This window comes from Coturnix japonica, chromosome 2 (assembly GCF_054131305.1).
Source record: "Coturnix japonica strain WE chromosome 2, WE-NBRP24, whole genome shotgun sequence".
Classification (NCBI taxonomy): Eukaryota; Metazoa; Chordata; class Aves; order Galliformes; family Phasianidae; genus Coturnix; species Coturnix japonica.
The window spans coordinates 91,676,509-91,701,220 of NC_140664.1; the positions used below are offsets into that span (position 1 = coordinate 91,676,509).

Genomic DNA, 24,712 nt, shown 5'->3' on the forward strand with positions numbered 1-24,712 from the left:
ACAAGCACAGAAGATTCTTTCCAAGTTTAATGAAGAATATTTTAAGCTGATAAATGCAATTTCATTATAACAGAGTGGCTTAGAGTAAAACAGAAATGCTGTCTTTGTTTTTCAACAAAATTATAATAATTCAGGTCCCTTTTACAACATACTGTCTGTGATGGAGTATTGTAAGAAACTGATTAGATATCCCAATGAGCTTTCTTTTTTTGTAATGATGGCTATTTTACTATTAAGATAACTGCAGCAGTGAGGTAAGATGAGCTGAATTTTTATTCAAGAGTTTTTGCTGGCAGACAGTGTTTTTGCTTTGTATCCTCAACCCTGTGTGTATTTTGTCACCTATTATTTCTATTTTTTTTGTTGTTGTTCCAGTTTTAAAATGGTAAGGTATGGAGCTATATTCACAGATCCCTGGACTCTAATATGATCTTTCAGAATGTTTTCTCAAGACTGTGATAGCTCATCTTGTTTAGCTTTTGCTGATTTTAGCAGCAGGCAGAACAAAGCTTTCTTAGTATTTTTATATTAGCGATCCATTCTTAGTACCCTTAAGTTCTCTTCAAGACTAAAAATAGTTTTCACAGTAAGGATCTTTCTGGATATGTTTGTGGAGCTGAACCAGTGGCTGATATCACCATTTTGTAACATATGACACCAATGTTAAAATGCTGGCAAATATTAACTATAACTCAATTTTCTGGGTTATCACTCTATTATGCTTTCACTGAGTATTCAAGTATTATTTTCTTCTAAAATCTCTTAACCACCTTCAATTCAGTGATCTTTTCTTTCTTTCTTTCTTTTCAACCTTTACTTACCTATTTTTAAAATGCAGCCTAGAGCATTAAGACTTGTGCCTTCTTGAAGCCCAGAGTTGTCATCGCCCTGCAGACGGCATCAAAACATCAAAATTATGGAAAGGCTTATCCCAAGCATTCCTACAAGCTCATTTGTGCGATCCCTCTTCCATTTGCCACTCAACTATGAGGTTACTGAAAGAGAGTGTTTACTTTAACCATTATTGCTATAGGGATAGAAAAAAAAAATAAAAAAAATAGATTTTACAGACCAACCACACATACTCAAATCCCTTTTCAAATTGCTTAGAATGCTTGAGGAGTGCATCTTATCACTTGTGTTCTACAGCCTTGTAAAACCCAGAATTAATGCCTGTTTCTTCCAGTTTTAGTTTATACCCAGTTAAGTTTATATAATCTGCTCGTTTGCAGCTAACATTTTAAAGAGGATTGATGCATCTGAATACCAGTTCAGTTTCAGTGTTTGATAGCAGTGAAGCTGTGAGTTCATTGAATTTCATGACACAAATAAACAGCATTTGGTGTGAGGTGTGGTCTTCAGGCAGGGGAAAGGATACAGTTGAGTGGGCTGGACAGTGCAGGATCTAACCACTAAGCAGGCACTAACTCAGCTCAGTCAGTGTTGTTTCATTGACTGTTGCTTTCTAAAAGTGACTGGAAACTCAAATCCTGACTGTATTTCAAGAAGTCAGTGCCACAAAAGGAGTGAACTGGCTATATTCCTGTGTGTTCTCTTTTATTTCAACAGAACATTCTCACAACTTCATCTGTTCATTTCAACCATTTCTTGCAATAAACTGTTATAGCTAATACAGCAGAATTTGTATTTACTGAAGAGCCCCAATGAACTTAGTCACTGCTGAAGATTTTCAACCTGCTAGGTGCTGTGGAGGCTACAATCACTGTGTGTTTCTCAGAATCACCCCACCCTTCAGTTAATTTTCCTTCATGTTTTATCAAGTCAACTTTACTTCACTTGGGCCGGAAGAACCCCAGGCACCTGTACAGGCTGGGAGGAGTTGTCCTTGAGAGCAGCTCGGCTGAAAAAGACCTAGGGGTCCTGATAGATGAGAAACTTAACATGAGCCAGCAGTGCGCTCTGGCAGCCTGGAAAGCAAATGGGATCCTGGGCTCCATCAGGAGAGGGGTGGTCAGCAGGGATAGGGAGGTGATCGTCCCTCTCTACTCTGCTCTTGTGAGGCCCCATCTGGTGTACTGTGTCCAGGTGTGGAGCCCTCAGTACAAAAAAGATATGGAGATTTTGGAAAGGGTCCAGAGGAGGGCCACAAAGATGATCAGGGGGCTGGAGCACCTCCCCTATGAGGACAGGCTGAGGGAGTTGGGTTTGTTCAGCCTGGAGAAGAGAAGGTTGCGGGGTGACCTCATTGCAGCCTTTCAGTACCTGAAGGGAACTTATTCCCAGGAGGGGAGTAAACTCTTCGAAAGGGCTGATAATAGCAGGACTAGGGGAAATGGTTTTAAGTTGAAGGAGGGAAGATTTAGGTTGGATGTTAGGGGAAAGTTCTTTACTAGAAGTGTGGTTAGGTCCTGGAACAGGCTGCCCAGGGAGGTTGTGGATGCCCCGTCCTTGGAGGTGTTCAAGACCAGGTTGGACAGGGCCCTGGGCAACCTGATCTAGTAAATGTGTATGTTTGGTGGCCCTGCTAGGCAGGGGGGTTGGAACTACATGATCCTTGAGGTCCCTTCCAACCCGGGTAATTCTGTGATTCTGTGTGATTCTGTGAACTTCCTTTGACTGTAAATGGAGATTGCAGACTTAAGGATGGAATGGGGTGGCAAGTTAAATACCTGGAACACACATACTGGGCTCCCCAGTACAAAAAAGACAGGGATCTCTTGGAAAGAGTCCAGCAGAGGGCCACTAAGATGCTAAGGGGCCTGGAGCATCTCCCCTATGAGGAGAGACTTAGAGAACTGGGTCTGTTTAGCCTTGAAAAAATAAGGCTGAGAGGGAACTTGATCCAGGTTTATAAATACCTGAGGTGTGGAAGCTATAGTGGTGAGGCTGGTCTCTTTTCAGTTGTGCGTGGGGATAGGACTAGGGGTAATGGGATGAAAGTACAGCATAGGAAGTTCTGCACGAATGTGCGGAAGAACTTCTTTACAGTGAGGGTGACGGAGCACTGGAACAGGCTGCCCAGAGAGGTGGTGGAGTCTCCTTCTCTGGAGATATTCAAGACCCGCCAGGATGCCTACCTGTGCAACGTGGTGTAGGGAGCCTGCTTTGGCAGGGGGGTTGGACTCGATGATATCTAGAGGTCCCTTCCAACCCCTACAATTCTGTGATTCTGTGATAAGCATACACTTGATAAGAACCCTCTTCTTGCCATCTTTTCCTGTTCTTATCTAGATGGCATCCAGTTTTCCACTTCCTAGAGCATACTCTGATGATATACTCAATCTTATGACAGTGATTTTTCGATAATGTCAGTATTCCTGCTGAGAATTTTCTCTTGCAGAATGCACTAAAAGTTCAAAATTTAAAGTCAATTTGAAGTAAGTTCAAGGAAAAAATCACCACACGTACTTGACTGTTGGGGTTTGGAGGATTTTTTCCCCTCTTTCTTTGTGCTGAAGAATATTGTAGATTTTTATGGTTTTGAGCATGATCCAGCATTGATACTATAGCTCTGGACAAGTGCCAGAAAGTAGACTTACAGAATATCAAGTTTTATACCTCTTATGTAATGTTTATGCTGGTGAATAGAACATATTGAAATTCCATTTAGTGAAATTACTGAAATTATGTTCATGCTACCCTGCTGCCAGTTGGGCTGAAATGACTATGTTCTGTGACGTTGCTGCTCTCACAGACATAGGCACTTGGAAATAAGTTTGCATTAATGTTTTTGTCTTCTTCTACACCTATTTTCACTGGCAAACCAGTGCCCTTACACAAAAGGCCTACACTGTGCACTGAAGGCATGTAAATCAAAAAAGGAAATGATCTTACCCATCCTCCATGCAGAGTTCATTCATTCTCTTTTCAAAAAAGGTAATATACATTTCTTTAATCCCTTCATTACCAAACTCTTGTTACAACAGTGCACAGAAACTGCTCTACATGAGTTATGTCTGTTTGATTTTATCAGTTTAATTCAATCAGTGTGGATACGTTTACATCTGTATGAACATATCCTCTACTATATAGGTCTTTCCTGTCTAAGAGGCAGAAAGGGAAACATGATCTCTCTGAGGGAGCTCTCTTGCCATGTGAAAGGTTGGTGGTACCAATACCATTGCTTTGGGGAAAAGATGTGTGAGAGGAATCCCTCCCTTATCCAAAGCAGAAGTTACGGTAAAAAAAAAATAAAATAAAATAAAATAAAAGATTAAAAAAATAAAGAAGGAAATTTAAAAAAAAATAAAATAAAAAATACAACTGTGTCCAGACCAAACTATAAGAATTTATAAATGTAGCTTTTTAAAGTACATTTACTGCCTGGAGCTGTTTCATCTCAAAGGAAAAATCAATTTCATATCTGAGAAGGCCTTATTGTAGAGGCTGCCATTTGTGATGAAAAAAACTCACGTATTATTGGCTAGTCATTTCCATGGCCATGCATTTTAACAGCCTTCTGAACAACAGCCAAAAGTTTGATGTGCATTGCTAGTGGTTACATTTAGACCTCTTCATTATAGTAACCTGCTGTGGTGCATCCAGTCCTAAGTTATGGTAAGAGAACTGCAGGGAAAGTTACATTTCAAACTAATTCATCTTTATCCACAAGGCCTGTGGTGGTAAGTTGTTCTTTTTGTTCATTTGTAGATAGAACAAGAACGAGACAGGCTCAATGACCAGATAAATAAATGAATATATAAATAATAGAAAAGGGGGGGGAAAAAAAAGAAAAAAAAAGAAAAAAAAAAACTTTTTATTGGTAAGGATAGTTAAGCACTGAAATGGCTGGATATGATACATCCATCAGGGGAAGAAAAACACTTTTCAGGAATGGATGGAAAAGACTATACGCTGCCTTGGATGAAGAAAAGAACATGGGTAATTCTCCCTCAGCTGCATTTCAACTAATTTTGTTATAGCTATTTTGAAGACGCTTAGCGATTATTATAACTAGCTGTTCAGTCCCTGGGTATTTAATTGATATGTTCCTACACTACTAATTTTACCTTTGCATCAGATGTAGCAAGAAAATGATAATAACTGAATTTGACAGTGTGTAAAGAAAAAGTGGGCCTCTATCTTAAGAGAGCATTAAAATTGTTGATAGGCAATTCTGAGATCTTCTTTTACTTCTGTTCTTCTGTGTACAGAAATTTCAATTGCTTATAACACAACTGTTTTTAACATTATTGCATAAGATACTTGGAAAGTGCTTGAAAAGCGTTCAAGGTTTTTTGTTGGTTTTTTTTTTCCTTCTAAATTTCAAAAACCCATTTCAGGTTTAAGAACACCAAAGTTTTAGAGTAGAGAATATTGCAATTGAAATATGCTGAAGAGTACTTACAGGTACTTTATTTGTACTCTATAAACTGGGTGATGTAGCCATTCTTAAGCTCATCATAGTGTCTAAAATCAGGGCGATACTTAGTAGTCTGAAACATCCATGCATAAATGTTGCCATGTCCTTCCACTGGTTGGGTTTATGTTACTTGCTGAATTACTACTACTATTTTTTTGCCAGTGTAATCAGTAACGGTGACATTGGGAAACCTGATTCCCCCTTTTCTGCAGGCCAGCTTTGGGTGGTCTCCTTACATCATCTTTCCGTCAGCACCAGGAGTCCTTGGCAGCAGAAAGAGAAAGACGACGTCAAGAGAGAGAAGAAAGGCTGCAGAGGATAGAACGTGAAGAAAGGAACAAATTCAAGTAAGAATCACGTTTACTGTCACTCTGTTGTCTTAATATGGGATGGGTCTGCAAATTATTGAGACATTTAGTTTTGAAATAATTCAATTGTTGAATATTTCCTGGTTATCTTTGGATACCTTTCTTGATACTAATGTCTATAGAACTGGTATATTAAACACTATGATGAATTTTATCATTTAAAAAATCAGCACTTTTAAAGTCACCTCTACCTTAGTCAATTATTCTGTTTGAATATCCATAAAAGCTAATTTTTAATAGCTAAAATGCCCCCTCTCAAAGTATAGTCTCACTGTGGCATAGTTTAAAGGTGAAACTAGGAGGAATGGAATCAAGAAAGGACTAAGATAAAACACTGAGATATATTTTGCTTTTATGTTTTGCAAAGTAAAGGCATTTTGCTGTCTTAGAATGTGTGACAGTGTTTGAATAGCTAAACATTTTCCTGCTTTTCTGAGCATGCATCTCTTCTTCATGGAAATAGTAAGTGGCAGAAAGTAATTATCAAAATTATTGCTCAGACTGTGGCCAAAGGCCCCAGCAGAATGCAGGGCTCTGCATTTTCACATCTGAGTCCTTGTCATGTACCATGATGTTCTTCCTGCAGATAGTAAGAGCCAAGTTCTCACTTCCTGTTTGATTCATGGCTAGAAATTCCAGCGTAGCCATCAGCAAAGACAGCAGTGGGCTTAGGAGAGGTAATGTGCCTACTGGTGATGTGCCTAGCATCTCAAGAAGTAATTTTAGTGTCTCATAGCCAGGAGTGCAAAGTAAGCTTTTTCAGTAGTCAGAAGTTATAATGCAGTAATATAAATAATGGTAGAATATATGTTTTGTTGCCCAAGAGATGCTGTTTATGGGAAACATGGCCCTAGGTTTCATGTCCGTTTGTGTATTAGTGCACAGGATTGTTTTCACTGTAATCATCTGTTTAGTAAGTAAGAAGTGGAAAGGGTCTAAGTCATAATGGATTTAGAAAAAGGAATAACTTGCTAGTGGTTGGTTGCTTGCTTGGTTGAAGGAGATACCCTACTGGCTCCAGAAGATAGCTAGTTTGAAAGAAAATGAGAGATAGAGGGAAGGTGGAAGTGCACCATAATAGGATCTTTGGCAGCCAACAGCTGCCCAAGTTCTCCTGAAACAGAAACAATCAGATCTCAGTCCTCAAACATCTTCCAAAAACTTTCCCTCTAAGTGGTATCATCAGTCTGCAACAGGCTGTCATGGAAAGCCAACATGATCTTTCAGAAAGGAAACTCCCAGACCAAAAAAAGCCACTAGGAAGTTTGGCAGCTTGACCTGTTTGAATAACAGATCTACACATTTCACTAAATGTTGGCTAGAACAGTTGTTCTGTCACTGAAAGAGCTTCTCTAAAAATAATAAAAAATAATAAAAACTTCTTTTATAATTTACGTCTTCATCCCATTAGTCTAGAGTCAAAAAGTGGTTAACTAAATGTCATGACTGTTACTTATTTGAGACAACAATGCCCAGTTTTTTCATCTTCAATATTTGAGTACCCTGTTCACCCAAAAAAGTTAGAGGTTGTGTTTGAGAGGAGGGGTCTCCCAAGCCATTAACTTTGCAGGCAGAATCCCACAGTTGGTTAACCAGTCTGGAAAGAGGAAGACAAAGCCACAGCAAGCTGTTGTGGACAGTTTCGTAAGAGTTCATGGGATTTCATTACTGTATCATCAGGCTCTGAAGATGTATTTTTGATTAAAAATAACACTTCCAAATCACAGCCTTTAAACTTGTGAGCAGTACTGGATTTACCATCATGACTCATTTGTTATCTCATTCTTTCCAATTCTGCCTTGACAACATCATAGTGGATTCTGGCACCATTGTTGACAAACTGAGAATAATTTAGGAGAGAGCATCACCACTTGTGAAAGACCTTTTTTTCATAAGTGTTAAAATGCTTTAAAAGCTACTACTAGCAAAAAGAATGCTTTACAAAATGGTTGTTTTTCTCAGTAGAAGGACTCTTGTCCCTGTTTGCATATGTATAACAATATGTCCTAAAATGAATGGATTATTCTTCAGCTTTACATAGATGTGAAAGTAATCAGAGGGGAGTAATGTTCACATTTCACTGAAAAATTCTTAGGGTATTTGTTGTTGTTGTTTTGTTTTGTTTTTTTCCTCGGGGTTATTCCCGTAGCTATTATAGTTGCAAATAAGGGATATCCAGTAGTGATTCAGAAGTATGTGGAGGGTAGCCTGAAACAGTGTGTGTTTTATGTTAATGCTGACCTTTGAAGAGCAGACTTTTAATAGCTGTTAGAGTGATTAGTACTGTTGTTACTGTATGATTACTGTTATAGATGGCAAGTTTGATGATCATAAATATAAAAAGTAGTGTTTTATTGGAATAGTTCTGAAAGTCCTTCTGGTACTCGTAGGTTGTAATGGGAAAGTATCTAACAGCTACAGTGGCATCCTCTGTGTCAGCAGTTTCAACTAAATGTTAAAACTGTTATTGAAAATTTATTGGGTTCTACTATTATCTGAATTAAATTTGATTGCCAAGGAATTATTCACTAATTTGCTTGCTGATGTTTTCTTTATATGTGGATACAGCAGGTCTACTTGAAATTATGGAGTTCAGATATTCTGAAAAGTTGCCTTGGCAGAAGTTAAATGTGTGGGAGCTGCTCCGAAAGTAATGATACCTTTTTTATTATGTTGGCACACAACATTAGAGGTGGATGCTGGTGATATGACAGTACTGATTGAACCTTCCCACCAATATTTCACTATATTTTGTTGCCACGATACAGATAGTAGAGGGGCAGTATGACAAAGTGGCATATGACATGGAATTGCATATGGAGCAAAGGCGTGTCATTTAATTCCTCCATGCAGGAAAAATAAAAAATAATTTAAAAAAAAAAAAAACCAAAAAAAATGCACTTATTGACATTCATCGACACTTGTTGAACATTTAAGGAGACCAAAGAATGGATGTGAGTACAGTGAGGCAGTGGGTGGTGTGTTTCAGTAGTGGTGACAGCAACAGTGTATGACATTTGCAGGTGCAGATTTTTATGAGAGCAGCATGCAGGCTCTTGTTCAGCTCTAGCAAAAATGAAGAGCTGATGGTAGTGACTATGTTGAAAAGTAATGTTGTGTAGCTGGAAGTTTCCTCTATCAAGTAGTGTTATAGTGATCTTTCTATCTGTAATAGTTTCCATGGAAATAAATAGGGGACATTACTTTCAGAGAGACCTACATATAAGTTACTTGAAGAGATAGGATAGATTGAGTTCTGTGTCTAAAATTCAGGGTGAAAAATAATTAGCAAAACAACATCACCATTGGATGATCCTGAATGTGCCTTTTAAGAATTGTCCTACTTGATAAAGCCAAATGCTCAGCCAGTTTGGTGTCACATTTGCAAGTGTAAACTAAAATACACTTAAGAAAGGTATATTAGAAACAGGACACTTAATGTCTGCTCCTTGCCTTGGTATATAACCTGCCAGATACAAGCAGTCCTTGTTTCAGGGTATTTCATATGGGGCCAATGAATAATTGTCTTACAGCTACTGATGGGCTTTTTCCTTAAGAAAGAAGGTTTTTTGGGGGGTGTTTTTCATTTTTGTTTTTTTTTTTTTTTAAACTATGTATTTGGTGTACACATATATGTACTATATGCATAGATAAATGTACATAAATACATATCATAATTTTTTCTGAGGAGTCTAATATTTTTTGTTGAAAACCACCTTCATTCTTTCTGATCATTTTTCTTAAACTGCTCTTGGTTTCTTCTATTGTACATATAATTCTGTAACTTATCGTATTTTTTTGGTTTCCTCTGCAATTTACTACAATTTTCTTTTTAGCCGTGATTATTTAGACAAAAGAGAAGAACTAAGACAAGCAAGAGAAGAGAGGTCTGTATATGCTGCATCCATCCTTCACTTTAACTGTTTCCACTTTCTTTATTCTTTATTGTTGTGTATTTACACTGTTAACCATGCATGCTCAGGACACTTCCGTTCAAAAAGAAGTCTATAAGGAAGCTGTTGTGTTATTTGAAGAGGAAAATCAAGTCCAGCTGTAAGCACAGCAATAAATAAGGAGCAGTGGGATGGGAATAAATAAGAGTGATTGATAACCCTTTATCTGTTTGTGTGGGAAATCAGCTTTCTCCATTTACCTCACAAATTTGCCCAAATTTAGTAGCTATAAATGTAAGAAGCCTGTGTTTCTCACTCAGTAGGTCCCAAGATTTCTGGAGGGTCATAAAAGGTAACTGTGGATATAGCAAAGAAAGTGGGGTAACAAACATTGGAAAACTGGGTGATGGAAATGAGTCTGACACCTATTCCCAACATAGTTTAGTATTTCAGGGCCAGGTTTCCTTTACCGATCTCTCTTAAGCATCGGTGAGGAAATTATGAAGTTTAGCAGTGTTTGTCATTACGAGTTTGATTCAGTTTTTAGATAGAATACTTAGAGGGACTGAACTTTTTTCTTTTTTTCCAGTTCAGTTAGAGAATTTAAAGCTCTGGGCTAGACTGGGAGTTAAGTGCTTATGAAAGCACATTTTTCAAGGAATACTTGACTGAAGACCTTTGCCTTTCAGTAGCTTCATCTCTATATTCACTAGTAATTACACTCTGGAGGGATTTCTTGTTTCTACCTGGAAAATATGCATGTTACTGAACAAACAGCAGATGAAAAATGATCCAGATTGCCCAGTTCTATTTTTATGGTCCTCCAGGGGTTGCTATGCAGAGGTGCTTTTGGAATTGTCAAGATCTGGAATTATATTATTGAACTATGAGAGTAGCCATCTCACAAATTACTGTGCTGCTGCAGTTTTTTTCATCATATCATCAGACATGAGGCAATTCTTTTCTGCAGACTGAAGTCTGATCTGCCAGCATGTCTATTGTGAACAAAGTAATTGGTATTAAAACACGATTTTGACATCTCTTAAGAGTAACAAAAGTTGGGTGGTCATTCTTTGTCAATCCATGCAAAACAACTATGAATGCTTTAAAACATTTTCTGAAATGAAATGTGTGTGAGCACCTAAGCATCTTACACAGATTTCAGTTGAGTAAAACCTTTTGCAGTGAGAATGCTCATCAGCAGAATTTGAAACAAGCTAGATGTTAACTCCTCATCACTTTCAAGTTGTAAAGGAGCATTCTATGTCAGCTGGAGTCATTTTTGGAAGTGTTCACCAGCAGGGCATCTCTGCTGTGCAGTCTGATAGAATTTCACTGGTCAGCAGGAGTGTGTGTCTATCATTAGGCTGTTTTTGACCTGGGATGTTAAACTAACTTGAAGTTCTTTCCTATAAAAAAGAAAGATGTATTTGCTTTGACAACAAGTAAACATTGGTGCACCATTCATTTCATGAGTTCTGTTTGTTTGATAATTTGAGGCTTTTTTATTTTGCTTGGTTGGGTATTTTCCAGTAGTAGCTTAACTCTATGAAGGTGAGCTTCCAAACCCTCTCCCTGATGTGATTTACAGATCAGATGGGATGGTTCTACTCTTCACCCACTGGTTTTGTTGGTACAGAAACAATTCAAGTTGACCTAAGGGCATTGCTCAGAGACCTAGACAACTCACAGAATTTTTTATCTTCCTGAAGGTGTTGAATGTAATGTTCATGACGCATACCAAATGGATAGCCCATAAACACTTGGCTCTTTTTCTCTAGAAAGGAGTCAGCATAGGCATGATGGTAGCTGCAGGTTTCCATGATTTGAATGAATATGGCAGTATTGCTTCTGTATAGAATCAGTGTGTCCATCCTGTACTGGTGGAAGCGTAGCAGAGGGATGATAGCTCATCCTTTCATCTGCTTCAGTTTAAAGTCCATTAGATAAAAATATGCTCTTTCTCAAGTCTGAAGCATTAATGAATGATTATAGAATGATGTTAGTTCCTGTTTACATTGCCGCATCTGCTTATTAGTTTGCCCTTTTGCTAAGTAGTTCTGCCTCTGTCTTGCCATGAGAGATGCTGTTCTGGTTCTGTTTGTTTTTTCTTTCACTATAATGAGCAGATATATTTTGAGAAGACACATCTTGATGATAATCCTCTGCTCTACCAGTTAACTGTAGTACACGGCAGCAGAAGCTAAAATGTTAAAGCAGCTGACAAAGAACTGAGGACAATAAAACATTGTAGCTACTCTGTTACAGAAGGATCTGTCCAGATCTTGGTTGCAGTGTATTGGCAAACAGCAAAAGCTTCCACTGCAGCCAGCTGGGCTGTACCTGTTTTAGCTAAGAGGTCAATTTGAATAGCTCTTTATGAGGCTTAAATCCCTTCTGCTCTATTTGTGAGAAGGTGGAAAACATGGTTTGTAAGCAACCAAATTTAAAAGAAAGACTGGCTTCATTAACTGTAACAAAACGTTATGCTAATGCCAGCAGAAGGCTTTCTCCTCCATTGAAAATACAAAAATCATTCTTTAGAATTGGCTTCGTGTTAGAACTGTAAACAGTTCTTATTTTATAGCCATACAAGTATGTGGCTTATTATATTTTCATCCAGAATCAGTAGGGGTTCTTTTTTTCTTGCAAAATTTGTTCAAAGCATCTGCATACCTCAGGAGGAAAAAAAGAAAACGAGTTTGTTCTTCATTATTGCTGTTTGCAATAAAGCAAATTGCCTCTGAAAACACAAGAACAGCTCTTCAAAGACATGTTTTCTGTGCTCCGTATGGATGTTTGCAAATGTGCATGTGTGTGTGCTTACCATATGTACAAAGCATGTTTGTTGTTCCATGGTGCTGATTTCTTTACCCTTCCTGCTTTTAATGCACACTTGTACACTAATTCAGGCTGTCAGTGAGACAGGCTGGAGGAGGAGAGGTGTTCCGTGTTACAAAGTGTTCACAACAGTGGTTTAGAGGAGGATGACTGCAACATTTCAGGGATGTAAACAGTAGTCTTGATTAACCTGTTTAACAGTTCACTTGTGGGTGAGACAAACAGTACAAAGCCTGATCCAGCTGTATTCGTGAATTTATTCGTTAGCAAATAATGGTGGATAAAATTAGCAGGCATCTGGTAGAGGCACGTATTTCAAAGTTATTTTGGTCACAATGTATAAAGCACACTATGAAGAATATGATTGGTAGCTGGTCTTAATAAACAGTTAGTGAGTTCTGCCTGCCTAAAATGCAAAACAGATGTATCTTTGTTCTTTTAAAGTGACTTTGATGAATAAACTACATGTGACGTCAGGTCCAAGCTATTGGATGTCTGAGTCCGGCAGAGAAATTTTTTAGAACAGAAAAAAGAAAACTTTCCATTGTAGGCTCTGGAGAGAACAAAGTGAATTCCAGTGCATTGCTCTCAGAGCAAATAGAAGCAGGTTCAGAGACTGTAGATAGTCAATCCAACATTTAATATTGGTATTATTTTCAGGGAGATCTGTTTTTGTCTGCTGCACTGAACCATTTTCCTCTCCTTGCAGCTAGTCTCAGACTTTGGCTGCTTGCATCAGTATTAAGGGGGTCTGGCTTTGGAGGTTGTTCGATGTTTTTTTTTTTTTCTCCCATTTTAGTTTTGTGAGAGGGAGGGCTGGGAGGAGCAGGAGATGAAGTAGGAGGGTGAAAAGGAGGACAGACAAATGCTTCCTAAAGGAGAAGTGCTATGCAGACACAACACTATATCTAAGGACTCTCTTTTGCTTTTGTTTTGTCATGAGCAGTTTAACATTTTTCAGGGCAATAGTCTTTGCTTTGGTGTGCATTTTTTGGCAGATTGACCAGGCAACCAGTTTAGTGCCGTACCCCTTGAGTCTGGAAGTCAGCTCACTCTTTGCAGGTGTTTCATCCATAAACAAGCATCAACCACAGACTTCTTTTTCTTTACGGAAACCCTTTGGAATTTAACTTTCAGATACAAATACTTGGAGAGACTGGCAGCTGAGGAGTATGAAAAGGAGCTGAAGAGTCGAAGTGTGAGCCGAGGCAGAAGTGAGCTGTCCTTGAACCTGAGATCTCCTTCAGCCCCATCCTCACCTGTACCCAAGTGTGTCAGCCCAGCATCCACAGAGTCCCAGGAAGAGCTGAAGACCCCCTCTACATCCTGTGGAACTACTCAGCACTCAGAAGGTAGGTAAAAAGCAGGGCAAGAGGAAAAGAGGGATGCTTTTATGATTGCTCTCTCTGACTAGCAGTGATTTTTCATGCATGAGTGCGAGAACATCACTTCTGAGGTGTCAAAGTAAAGGGTCCTGTTATATTGGTCCTTGCTGTCTTCTTAAATTTCCTTTTTTTTATTCATAGATTTGGATGTCTTGTATTCAAGCAAATGATACACTGCTAATTATTTCTACAATTTGTATTAGTATTGTCTGATGCTATTAGAATGGGCTAATTGGAAAATATATAGAGGGATTTATTTTTAACATTGTGCCCCTTATATATTAGAAGTTACTGAATACTAAACCAACAATATTCCTGCCAGCAGATTTTGCTTGTGTGGATTCTCTGGAACAACAGATGAATGCCAAGATTATAATAATCTTCCAGTAGAGCACAGGCTGAATGGGGCAAACAGAAAGGCTCTTTAATTGAAGGCAGGGAGGGTGTGTTGGTTATTTTTATCACCAACAAAAGCTTTTAAAATTGTAGCAGAAGTAGTAAAGGACTTAAAAGAGACCACAGACAATTAGTGAAAAGGAAAGTATAATTAGTGTTTGCACGGTTGGTTTGCTGTCGTATAATTTATTGGTGTACAGAGCAATATTTTTTTGTGTGTGCACGTCATTCTGCCATTTGCAACATGTTCCCCTCTTTCAGTCTTGAAAAAAAACACCCACCATATGGTTTTATATTTGCACCACACAATATTGCATTAACTTTGGGAGCTAGAGTGCATGTTGAGGGTGAATTATCGCCATCATTCATTTTTATTTTATTTCCTGCTACATGCTATTGGTGATTAATGCATTTGTAACTTGCACTGCTTGGTTTTATTGAGTGTTTTGGCTAGTAGCATGCTGTAAAGCAAGAGAATTTAAGAAAAAAGTTACAAATACTGAATGTTATGTATGTTTATTCTCACTGCATTAAGTAGGTGAAGTTTATTTAATTTAGCTTTATATGCTTTTTCAATTATATTCCCAGTTTTATTATCTAGCACCTTAAAAGTCTCAGCGGAATCATTTGAATTTAAAAACATAGATATTTTTCTGTAAATCTGATAGTCAGAAACATCCAGATACCCATTTCTTTTAGCTCTATATTACCTTCAGAGCAAGTAAGCTGGATTTTTCCACCATTAGGATTTCAGAGCTGGGTAGGGAGCAAGTATCTCTTTTATGATGATTATTTTAACATATTTCTCCTGGAAGCATTAAAAAAAAAAAAAAAAAAAAAAAAAAAAAAAAAAAAAAAAGAGCATGAAATGGAGCAGCACAGTCCATTTGGAGAGTACATTTAGAGCAGGTGTACAGGGTGACATTAGACAGCCCAGTTGTGGCAAAGCTATCAAGACATGGGTAAGCAGGAACTCTGAACTGAAAATCCTGGCAACATCAATAGCATCAGAGAGCAACACCTGGAAGCTTAGCAGTAAACTACAAGGAGAAAAAATACAGATGGAGCAGGGTGAGCTTCCAGCCAAGGGCAGCTGAAAGCATACAGCCAGGGCAGCACCCAAACATGGGCCTGAAATCTGCATTCTGCAGTGAAAGCTGTGCATGAGAAAGGACAGCTCTCTCAGGCCTAAGAAAAATATTGGAAATGTCATTTGAAATAATAAGCACATGGGCAGGGCATGTTCTCTTGTTCACTGGAGGTGGACAGATGATTGGATCAACTAACAACTGGCAGGCTTCTTTGCAGATTTTGTGCCATGGCATCTGGGCCATTTATTATCTGAGTTCTTTATGTTCTTTTTCTGTTCTTAGGAAATGTTACAAACTGCACTTAATAGAGAATGAAACTGAGACATTAACTTGCTTAAGCAAGTCGTAGGAAAGCTTAAATACAGCCCTGAACAAAGCCTGTTTACATTAACCCCAACCAGTTGTGTTGAACATGGGACTCATCCTCTCAAACAAGCATAAAACTGCAGAAGGAAAAAAATTCCTCAGTTCTCTTCATAGGACTCTCCAAAGACTCTGCAATAGTAGTGTTAACAGATGTGTGATACTTGCCTGCAGAATTCAGACACAAAGTCACATGGAAAGTGTGTTCCTCTAGTAGCAAAATAATACCTGGTTTTAGAAGTTAAATTTTTTTTACACTGCTTGTGTTGAAGTATACTTTGGCCATGCAGTATCTACTGGGCTTAAGTGGGAAATTGATTTTGTCTGTGGAACTTTCTCCCACGCTGTGAAGCATCTCAGTGTCTCTACATAAAAATCTGGACTTAGTGATCTGGAGTGTTTTCTCATATAAAACAATTGGTTCCAGTGAAGTAATCAAGTCTTATGCAGTTTACTCTTGTAAAACTTGTGGTATGGCATTCAGAGGAAATGAAGGGAGTCCCATAACTGCAAAATAGAACTTTTTTTTTTTTTTTTTAGAGCAACTACTTCCTCCATTGTAATTTCATTGGATGATATTTTATAAATGCACATGTGCATTATAGGAAAGCAAAAATAACCAAGAAATCTCTGAAATCAATCCACAAAAGCATCAGATACGATCCCTTCTCTTAGAGGTGCAGCTTCATGCCATACTTGAGGAAGTAAATAGATCAACCTAAGTGTGCCTTCTGGACAGTAGGAAAACTTCTGAACATATCAGTAGCAAAGCAAGGTCCAAATACTGCATTAAGTATGACCAATGAAAATGTCTAGAGATGTTGAAGCACTGAAGCGTGAAGGTGCAGTGAGGCCATTACAGCCACAGCTGTACAGCAGAACAGAGGAGGAGGAGATATAGAGAGAGGGACAAAGGAAGAAAGAGATATTTCCCTCCTTGCAATCACACTATAATAATTTCTACCATTGCAAGGGATGGGGAGAAAAGATTGGAGGTTGGTGGCTGAGAAAGAGAAAAGGAGATGAGCCCTTCTAAATTCACTGCAAGATGAATCCTGTGCTGGAAGAGCAGAAGGGAGATCCAGACAAGACTTTAAGCTTTAAGTTTTTGCTGAATTGCCTGAAGAATTCAACTAACCTTGTTCAGACTTATTGTATGTTTTCTCAAGGGACACCATTTCCCAGCTCCAAATAGAGAGCAAGGAAAAGAGGTGAAGATGAGGTTGACTAGTTTATTACAATGGCAAGGGATTAGGTGTAGGCCTCGGATACTTGTTCTTTCTGTGGGTTTATAGGCCTAAGGGACTGAGGTCTTAGCAGATAGTAAGGATAAGACAACCTATGTCTGTTCAGAGTTCTTTAATAGCTGAGTATCAAAAATAACTTCCTTCCATGTCACTGTGCAGCATTGTAAGTTCAGGGCTACTTTCAGAAGGAAGCAGCTTGCTGTCCTGTCAACCATATTCAGAAAAGGACTATCACCAATATATGACCATTACACAGCTAATCACGTTGTTATGTTGTTTTTGTGTGTGTGTGTGACAAAGTCTAAAAAGTGTTAGGAGATGAAAATTCTCAAAACAGAGAAATCTTTACATGTTCATTGAGGGGCTCTGCTACCGTGTCCATCAGTTCTGAGGATACACAGCTGCTCTGGGAGATTTCATTCTCCTCAGAAATCTTTTTTTTTCCCAAGAATGCATTTTCAGAGGTTAACTTTTCAGGGAAAAGAAAGAAGTAGGCCTAAGTTTAAAAAACTACTCCTTAAACTTATGTTCAGTTTTCCTCATCCTTGTGAGTCTATATTAGTCTGAACGTTTCATCTCATTTAACTCACCAAGAATTTTGTTAACAGCTTTAGATACAATATCAACCTCAATACAATCTCAACAATATCAACCCAGGAATGGAACTGCAAGTGGTGGATATATGGCTGACTTACTAGCTTCATTCTCCTGCTAGTGTTTGTTGACAGAATTGATTTCTGAACTTTTTTTTAAGGGAAGCATTACTGGACACAGTTCACTACATATTGGTTGATAGGTAGGTAGTTTGACGTGATCACAGGAAAGAGACTTTCAAGATAAATAACAGTGTAGCCCTGTTTTGTTCTAGGAGTGCTCAGATTTTTATATTATTTGAACTCAAAAAGGCACCTTGTGTCAACATATTGCTGTCTTTATTTTATGTGTGTCTTTTATTTATGCATAGATGGTTGTTTAATTATGCATTTAAAGTCATTTGTGGAAGTGTAAAAGCTGAATTCCAACAAAACAAAGGACAAAATCAATTTGCAATTTTTTACACTAAAATTAAATAAAATGAAGCAGAGTAGTGTTACTGAAGATGCATTCCTCAAAGCTAGTACAGAAATGTGTGTTGTTGTAAAGAGAAGGCATGGGCATTGTTAGTAATCATCATTCTTTGTGTGGGTGTCACAGAAAAAAGAATAGGCACTGAATGTGCTGCAGTCTTCGGAAAACGTTGTGACTTTTGTTATTTTGGCTTACACTGTCTTTGGATAAATTCACTACCTGTTCCCTAGAGGACTGACCTGTTTCAGCTACATTCCAGTGTGATACTTCTTGCCTTTAAAGGATCATTTAGTTCTTGAAGAAAGTCTCATCGTACATCATGCGATCCAAAGATGATGACAAGTCCAGAAGCCTATTTTGCAGCATTGCAATGACAAGTAGTAGAAGGAAAAAAATGTGTATGCCTTGGTCATTGTAGTCACCTGACACAAAATTTAGCACAAAGGGAATTTGGGGAGTATGCAAAACTAACATGCATGCCTGTTTTCATCACTCTTGCATGGCACCTTCAGCATTCGTAAAACTGTGAGCTGCTTGATGTGAATATGAGTGGATGCTCTCCAGTTTCTTTGCCGCATGCAGAGAATATTTGCATGTGAAAATCAGATGTTTTAGCTAAAAAAAATACAGAATAATGAAGTTCACTGTCAGTGATAAAACAGGGAAGAAGTAACCAGGTATGCTATCAACAGTATTCGCCACGTTGCCAACAGATAAAAAGCTCAATGTATGACATATGCCAACCAATTGGAAACTAAATTTGGGCCATATGCCAAGCATTTGGAAACTCTGTTCAATTTTGATGTGGCTATTCTGAAGTAAATGTGCATGAAAAAAAGCATATGTTTTTCGTCAAACAGATGTGTGTCAGTGCCGTTTCCAGACTGTGCCATTTCATTGTGTTAATAAAACTAATACTTATTTTTTTGTTGAAGTGTTCCTCATCAGGTGAAAAAAGAATTCCTCCAGAAACCAAAGAAAATTCAACCAAAAAGCCACAGTCTCTCTCCTTTTTTGCTTTGTACAAGATGTCTTGTTTCCTGACTCTGTCTAGGCACTGAGTTTTCAATGTCATGGGTGGGATGCCCATTTTCTGCTGGTTCAAATCCTTATGTGAGTCCAACACTCCAGCTGTGGAAGTATGTATAAAAACAGTGGATTGGCTCCAGACAGTAAGCGAAGGGGTTTGCCAGGCCACTCTCGTGTGCAACACTGTCGTCATACAACATTCATCAATCTGTTGCTCATAATGTTAAGCATGCTGTGGAATTGCTTTTTATTTTATTTCCATAAGGCACTTGTACAGTTTTCACGTCGTTCTCATTTAGACGGGTGAGCCTGACACAACTCTGCTGTTAAGTGCATCTCTTTCTCCCATTGTTCTCTCCACCAGTGAGTGCCAGTGAACCCGAACCAGAAACAGAGACAGAACCAGAAGCAGAGCAGGAGACTGAGGCAGAGCCTGATCAGGGAACGGAGACACCCAAGGAAATAGAGGCTACAGAGGTGGGACCAGAGAGTGAGGTGGAGCAAGGACCAGAGAGAGAGCCAGAAGAAAGTGCAATACTCAGTGAAAAAGAAAGGCAGAATGAGGAAGTGAATGAAAAAGACAACTGCTCTGCATCCAGCATATCCTCAGCAAGCAGCACTTTAGAGAGGGAAGAGAGAGAGGACAAGTTAACCAGTGACAATGAAACTGGTAAATTGAAGTTTTTTCAATAATGGAGGATTTCTGGTGGGAAGAAAAAAAAAAATGTAAAATTTGCAGCTCTGTTGTTTTGTTAATTAGCAAACAAATGCTTTGCTCCTAATTGAAGACTTCCTTCTCTGGCCAAGTCAATGTCTTTTCTCCGCTTGGAAATCCACAGACTTTGATGGGGTTTCTGTGTTTGAGGGCCAAAAAAGCCATGATGAAATGAGGTTTCCTTTAATTTGACACCATTGCCTTCCTTGAATTTTAACATAGTGACTGCTGAATCATGATGTTGTAGTGACTCTACCCCCCAAGGATCTGTCTTTTCTACACTTAAAATGATGAGATAAAAGGTTTTGCTGATACAGTTTTTCATGAGATTCCAAACAAATTTTCCAAAAAAATTTTCACGTGCCATTAGATTTAATTCAGTAGGAAGAGAAATAAAGGATAAGCTCTTTATTCCATCCTTGCAATTTTCCTTTCTTAAGCTTCAGAAAGCAGAGAGAGAGACGTAGGAACAGAAGACTATAGTTCTAGACTGCGACTTCCATTAGCTCAAGTGGAAAAGGCCCATAAAATACACATTTTCTCAAAGACTGCAGCTCTGTAGTGATCAGTGTTTTTGGTTAGACATGTGAAGGGTAGCCCAGCCTAGAAAACACCTTAAGAGAAGAATCAGTTTTCCGTCCAGGATTGATAATTACAACCAGAGCTAGACATGCAGTCCAGGCAGAGAGTAAAAGGCAGATTTTGACCTTCATTGACTAATTATACTTTTTCTTTCTCATTCATTTGTTTGTTTGTTGGCTTTTGTAAAAAGGTTAAGGAGTAAGTGTAATTAGGGTACTCCCAAGTCTTCTTAGGGCTCAACAGTGAAAAACATTGTCCTAAGTGCTTTAAATTCTAGATAAGAAAACAAAAATTGCTACACAGTGTTAAACAACCTCACTTCTTACTGAAAGAAAAGTGATGACCCAGTAACAAGGATTACCTCATCATGATGAATTTTCAGGTTATAATATTCAAGCTTAAACACTATCACTTTTTTTCTGGAAGCACCGAGTTAATTTTGTTTTAAATTTAAGAGCTATCTTCTTTTTAACCAGCTTCAAGATTAAGTTAAATTAGGCACTTAGAATGTTGTTTTACAGACAGTAGATGAGTATATGTGTAGGAAAGGCATGATGGATATGATAGATAAGAGATATCATTGCATTGTGACGAAGTTCAAGATCTTCCAAGCGCAAATAAAGGAGAATAGGTTACAGTTTTCCCCAAATCTCATGTGTTATATCCTGATTCTTTCACTCTAAATAAATGCATATGTACCTTTTTTGTTAAAAGCTAAGAAATGTATCCTGGTAATCAAATAACAGCCTCTTAAAATTCACATATGTTATCAGTAGGACAAAGATTTATTAGGTTGGGCTGTGAAAGAGTTCTCGTGTAGCTAGTTGTTCACATTCTACTAGATAAGGAGAATCAGAAAGCAAAGGGAATCACTAGTTTCCAGCTATCAGATTCCCAGCAGATATTTTACCATTCATGAGCTAACACACTGGTTCTACTCAGATACACTGAGGGCAAAGAAATAAGGCTTTTGGTCCCAGATTCTTTGCCAGCCATGCTGCTGAACTTAACTTCTTACTTTTTATTTCTTTAATGGCACAACTTTACCACTGTGGACAGAGGGAGAGAAGTGAGCAACTAGGTAGCAAGAGCAGGAGAATTCAGAGCAATAACGTTTGAATAAATAGGGGAAATGACTAAGAGAACCCATCTTGAGATTTTATCTGGAGAGTTTTTTGATGAGTGTGCAGGGGTAGCTGCCATAGTAAGAAAGCAGCTCAACTGATAGTCAAAGTGCAAGGTTCTGCATCTGGGTCAGGGCAATCTCAAGAGCAGATATAGGTTTGGCAGAGAATGGCTTTAAAGCCACCCTGAGGAGAAGAATTTGGGAGTGCTGATAGATGAGAGAATCATCATGAGCTGGCAGTGTGTGCTTGCAGCCCAGAAGGCCAACCATTGTTGCTTCAAGTGACACAGGTTGAAGAAGGTGATTCTGCCCCTCTACTCTGCTCTCATGAGATGCCACCTGGAGTACTGCATCCAGTTCTGGAGCCCCCACCACAAGAAAAACATGGAGTTGTTGGAGCAGGTTCAGTAAAGGGTCGTGAAGATGATCAGAGGGCTGAAGCACCTCCCCTTCAAGGACAGGCTGAGAGAGCTGAGGGTCTTCAGCCTGGAGAAGAGAAGGCTCCATGGATACCTTATAGCAGCATTCCAGTACCTAAAGGGGACCTACAGGAAAACTGGGGAGGGACATTTTATAAGGGCAGGTAGTGACAGGGAAAGGGGAAATGGTTTTAAACTGTATAAGAGTATGTTTAGACTAGATATTAGGAAGAAATGACTTACTGTGTGAGGGTCATGAGACACTGGAACAGGCTGCACAGTGAGGTTGTGTATGCCCCTCCCTGGAAGCATTCAAGGCCAGGCTAGATGGGGCTTTGAGCAGCCTGGTCTAGAGAGAGGTGTTCCTGCCTATAGCAGGGAACTGGGAACTGGATGGTCTTAAAGGCCCCTTCCACCCCAAAACATTCTGTGATTCCATGATTCTATGATAGCAGAAAACTTGAAAGATATTTAAAACTCTTTAAGTACTGAAAACATCAGGAACATATGAGAAATAAACATGACATGGAAGTATAAGTGAAAAAGCAACTGCAAGGTATAAATTGAAACCGTTAACCATACCTGGCCAAAAGGACAGGATAACAATCAAAATAAAATGTTTAAGAAGTAGATTTTATAAAAATATGTTAATAACATGTACAGACTGTGGGGAAAAGAAAGAATCTCATAAAGAGGATACATAAAGTGTGAAGAATTATCTTTGTCCATATTTAACCACTTCATCTTTGGCCCTTTGGAAAAAAAGCACCATAATTTTTTGTCACATTATCCACACTGGTTAACAGTATTATATTCAGGAAAATGTAGTCTGAGATGCTTGCATCATTTATTTTTACAAATTGACCGATACGGTTTGTTATTTATAGTGCTGTCTTAAACAGATTATTATGCAGATTATAGTTTTAAAAAGCAGTTGACAGAAAAATATTTATAGTGACATTCTAAATGGTTGTGATGTGGGAAGAAGTCTACTAGGTTTTCAGTTCCATCATATGCTACAGAAGGGTAGCAGCATCTGATGAGCAGCATTTTCAGAAATCACTAGCAGACTTTATTTAGGCACTTATATTCCTAAAATATTGAAAATCTTGCTTTTATGATTCTACTCATGAAGTTTTCCTGAGAGCTGTACCCTGGGTATGCAATCAGCTCTGTGATTCAAGTAGCCCGTGTTATAAAAACAGCCCAGGCACCAGCCAAGAGGTCCAAAGTGCAGCCAGATGTGAAAGCTGTCTTCCCCTAATGGTCAGAGAGGGAGAAGGGGAAGGAGGAAGTAGTTACATCTTGACCTCAAAGTCAGGCATGTAAACTTTATCTCCTGAGGAAGTTTTCCTTCCAGTTTATGAATTGATCAGAGTGTGACAGCAACCTGTCTTGTGCCATGGTCACAATATGTAAACCCCACTTCGGATTACAAAATATTCCAAGCGTTTATGCACAATGTAAAATGAGCTGGGATAGAAAGTACAAAATAAAATCTGAAAAATTTCGGAAGAAGCCCAAAATCTCAAAATCCTGACAGTTATGAAGTCCCTCTTGAGCTAAACAGATTATTTTCTGCTCCCGTTCTTTCTTTGAGAAATACTCCTGGCCCACTGGGATTGAGCCATATATCAGCACTGTCACTAATTGCAAAATTTCCCAACCCGTTGCTTACCCAGTTTCCAAGTAGTTGTGCATGCAACCCAAAAATGTTTTTCTTGTGGTGAGGAGCATTCTTGATGCTCTGGCTCCAGTCTTCTGACTTTTTCTATGTGTGTGTGTGTGATTTCAGGTCCATGGTCCCAGACCATTCAGGATGCTGGTGTGAATGAGCAGTGCAGCAACATCCTCAACAACAAGCGGTTTATGCTGGACATGCTGTATGCGCATAACAAAAAGCCCAAGGATGAAGAGGAGAAGGAGCTGGAGGCGAAGGAGGAAAAGAAGGAGACGGAGGAAAGTGAGGAGTCCCTCACTAGTCTAGCCAGTAGAATCTCTATCCTTCAGGCCACAAAGCAGGCCAAAGATGAAAGTGTCAAAAAGATGGAGATTGGAAACCTGGACAACCAAGGCAGCGTGAAAGCCTTTGCGGAAAAATTCAACAGTGGTGAGCTGGCCAAGGGGACAGCCTTGCCTGAAGATGAAATCAGTGAACAGGTCCCTGAGAAAACACCAGCACAGCCAAAGAAGGAATCTGACTACATCTGGGATCAACTCATGGCTAATCCTAGAGAACTTAAAATCAAAGACATGGATTTTACAGACTTGGGGGAGGAGGATGATATAGATGTGTTGGACATGGATATGGGTCCTGGGGACTCCCTTGTTCCCCCTCCTCCACCTCCACCTTCTTTCCTGGGTTTGCCTCCTCCACCACCTCCCCCACTGTTTGGATGTCCACCTCCACCTCCACCCTCTGCTAATTTATTGGCTCCTCCTCCGCTGTTCAGCACTCCTCAGGGTTTAGGGTCACCCCAGGTTTCTAGGGGTCAGCCAGCATTTATAAAGAAGAAGAAAACCATCCGTCTGTTTTGGAACGAGGTACGGCCATTTGAGTGGCAGTGTAAAAACAACAAACGCTGCAGAGAATTCCTGTGGTCGAAACTGGAACCCATTAAGGTGGACACTTCCAAACTGGAGCATCTCTTTGAGTCAAAGTCCAAGGAACTGCCTGTCACAAAGGTACAGCTCATATTCAGCTCGCCGTTGTTTTGCTATTGTATTGGTATTCATCTTGACTTAGATGTAAATGATTTATGCTGTTTGTATGAAAACAGTGGAAATTACAGGATGTGTTTCTAGCTTGGTCTATGACAGAAGATATTCCATAACCTGAGACTAGGAAATGAGCCTACAGTGGTGT

At 38.9% G+C, this 24,712-nt stretch overlaps 1 protein-coding gene across 24 annotated transcripts in view; it reads left to right on the top strand.

Moving 5' to 3' along the window:
* FHOD3 (formin homology 2 domain containing 3) overlaps positions 1–24,712 on the top strand; it is a 351,512-nt gene that overhangs the window by 270,910 nt on the left and 55,890 nt on the right. For 10 of the 24 annotated variants that reach the window (XM_015854309.3, XM_085538039.1, XM_085538048.1 and 7 more), the window contains 5 exons: positions 5,536–5,670; positions 9,528–9,578; positions 13,563–13,777; positions 19,369–19,674; positions 23,642–24,531. In XM_015854309.3, the coding sequence (XP_015709795.2) occupies positions 5,536–5,670; positions 9,528–9,578; positions 13,563–13,777; positions 19,369–19,674; positions 23,642–24,531 (1,597 nt within the window). The remainder of the gene's footprint in view (positions 1–5,535; positions 5,671–9,527; positions 9,579–13,562; positions 13,778–19,368; positions 19,675–23,641; positions 24,532–24,712) is intronic. The other 14 variants (XM_085538040.1, XM_085538042.1, XM_085538052.1 and 11 more) reach the window with 3 other exon arrangements.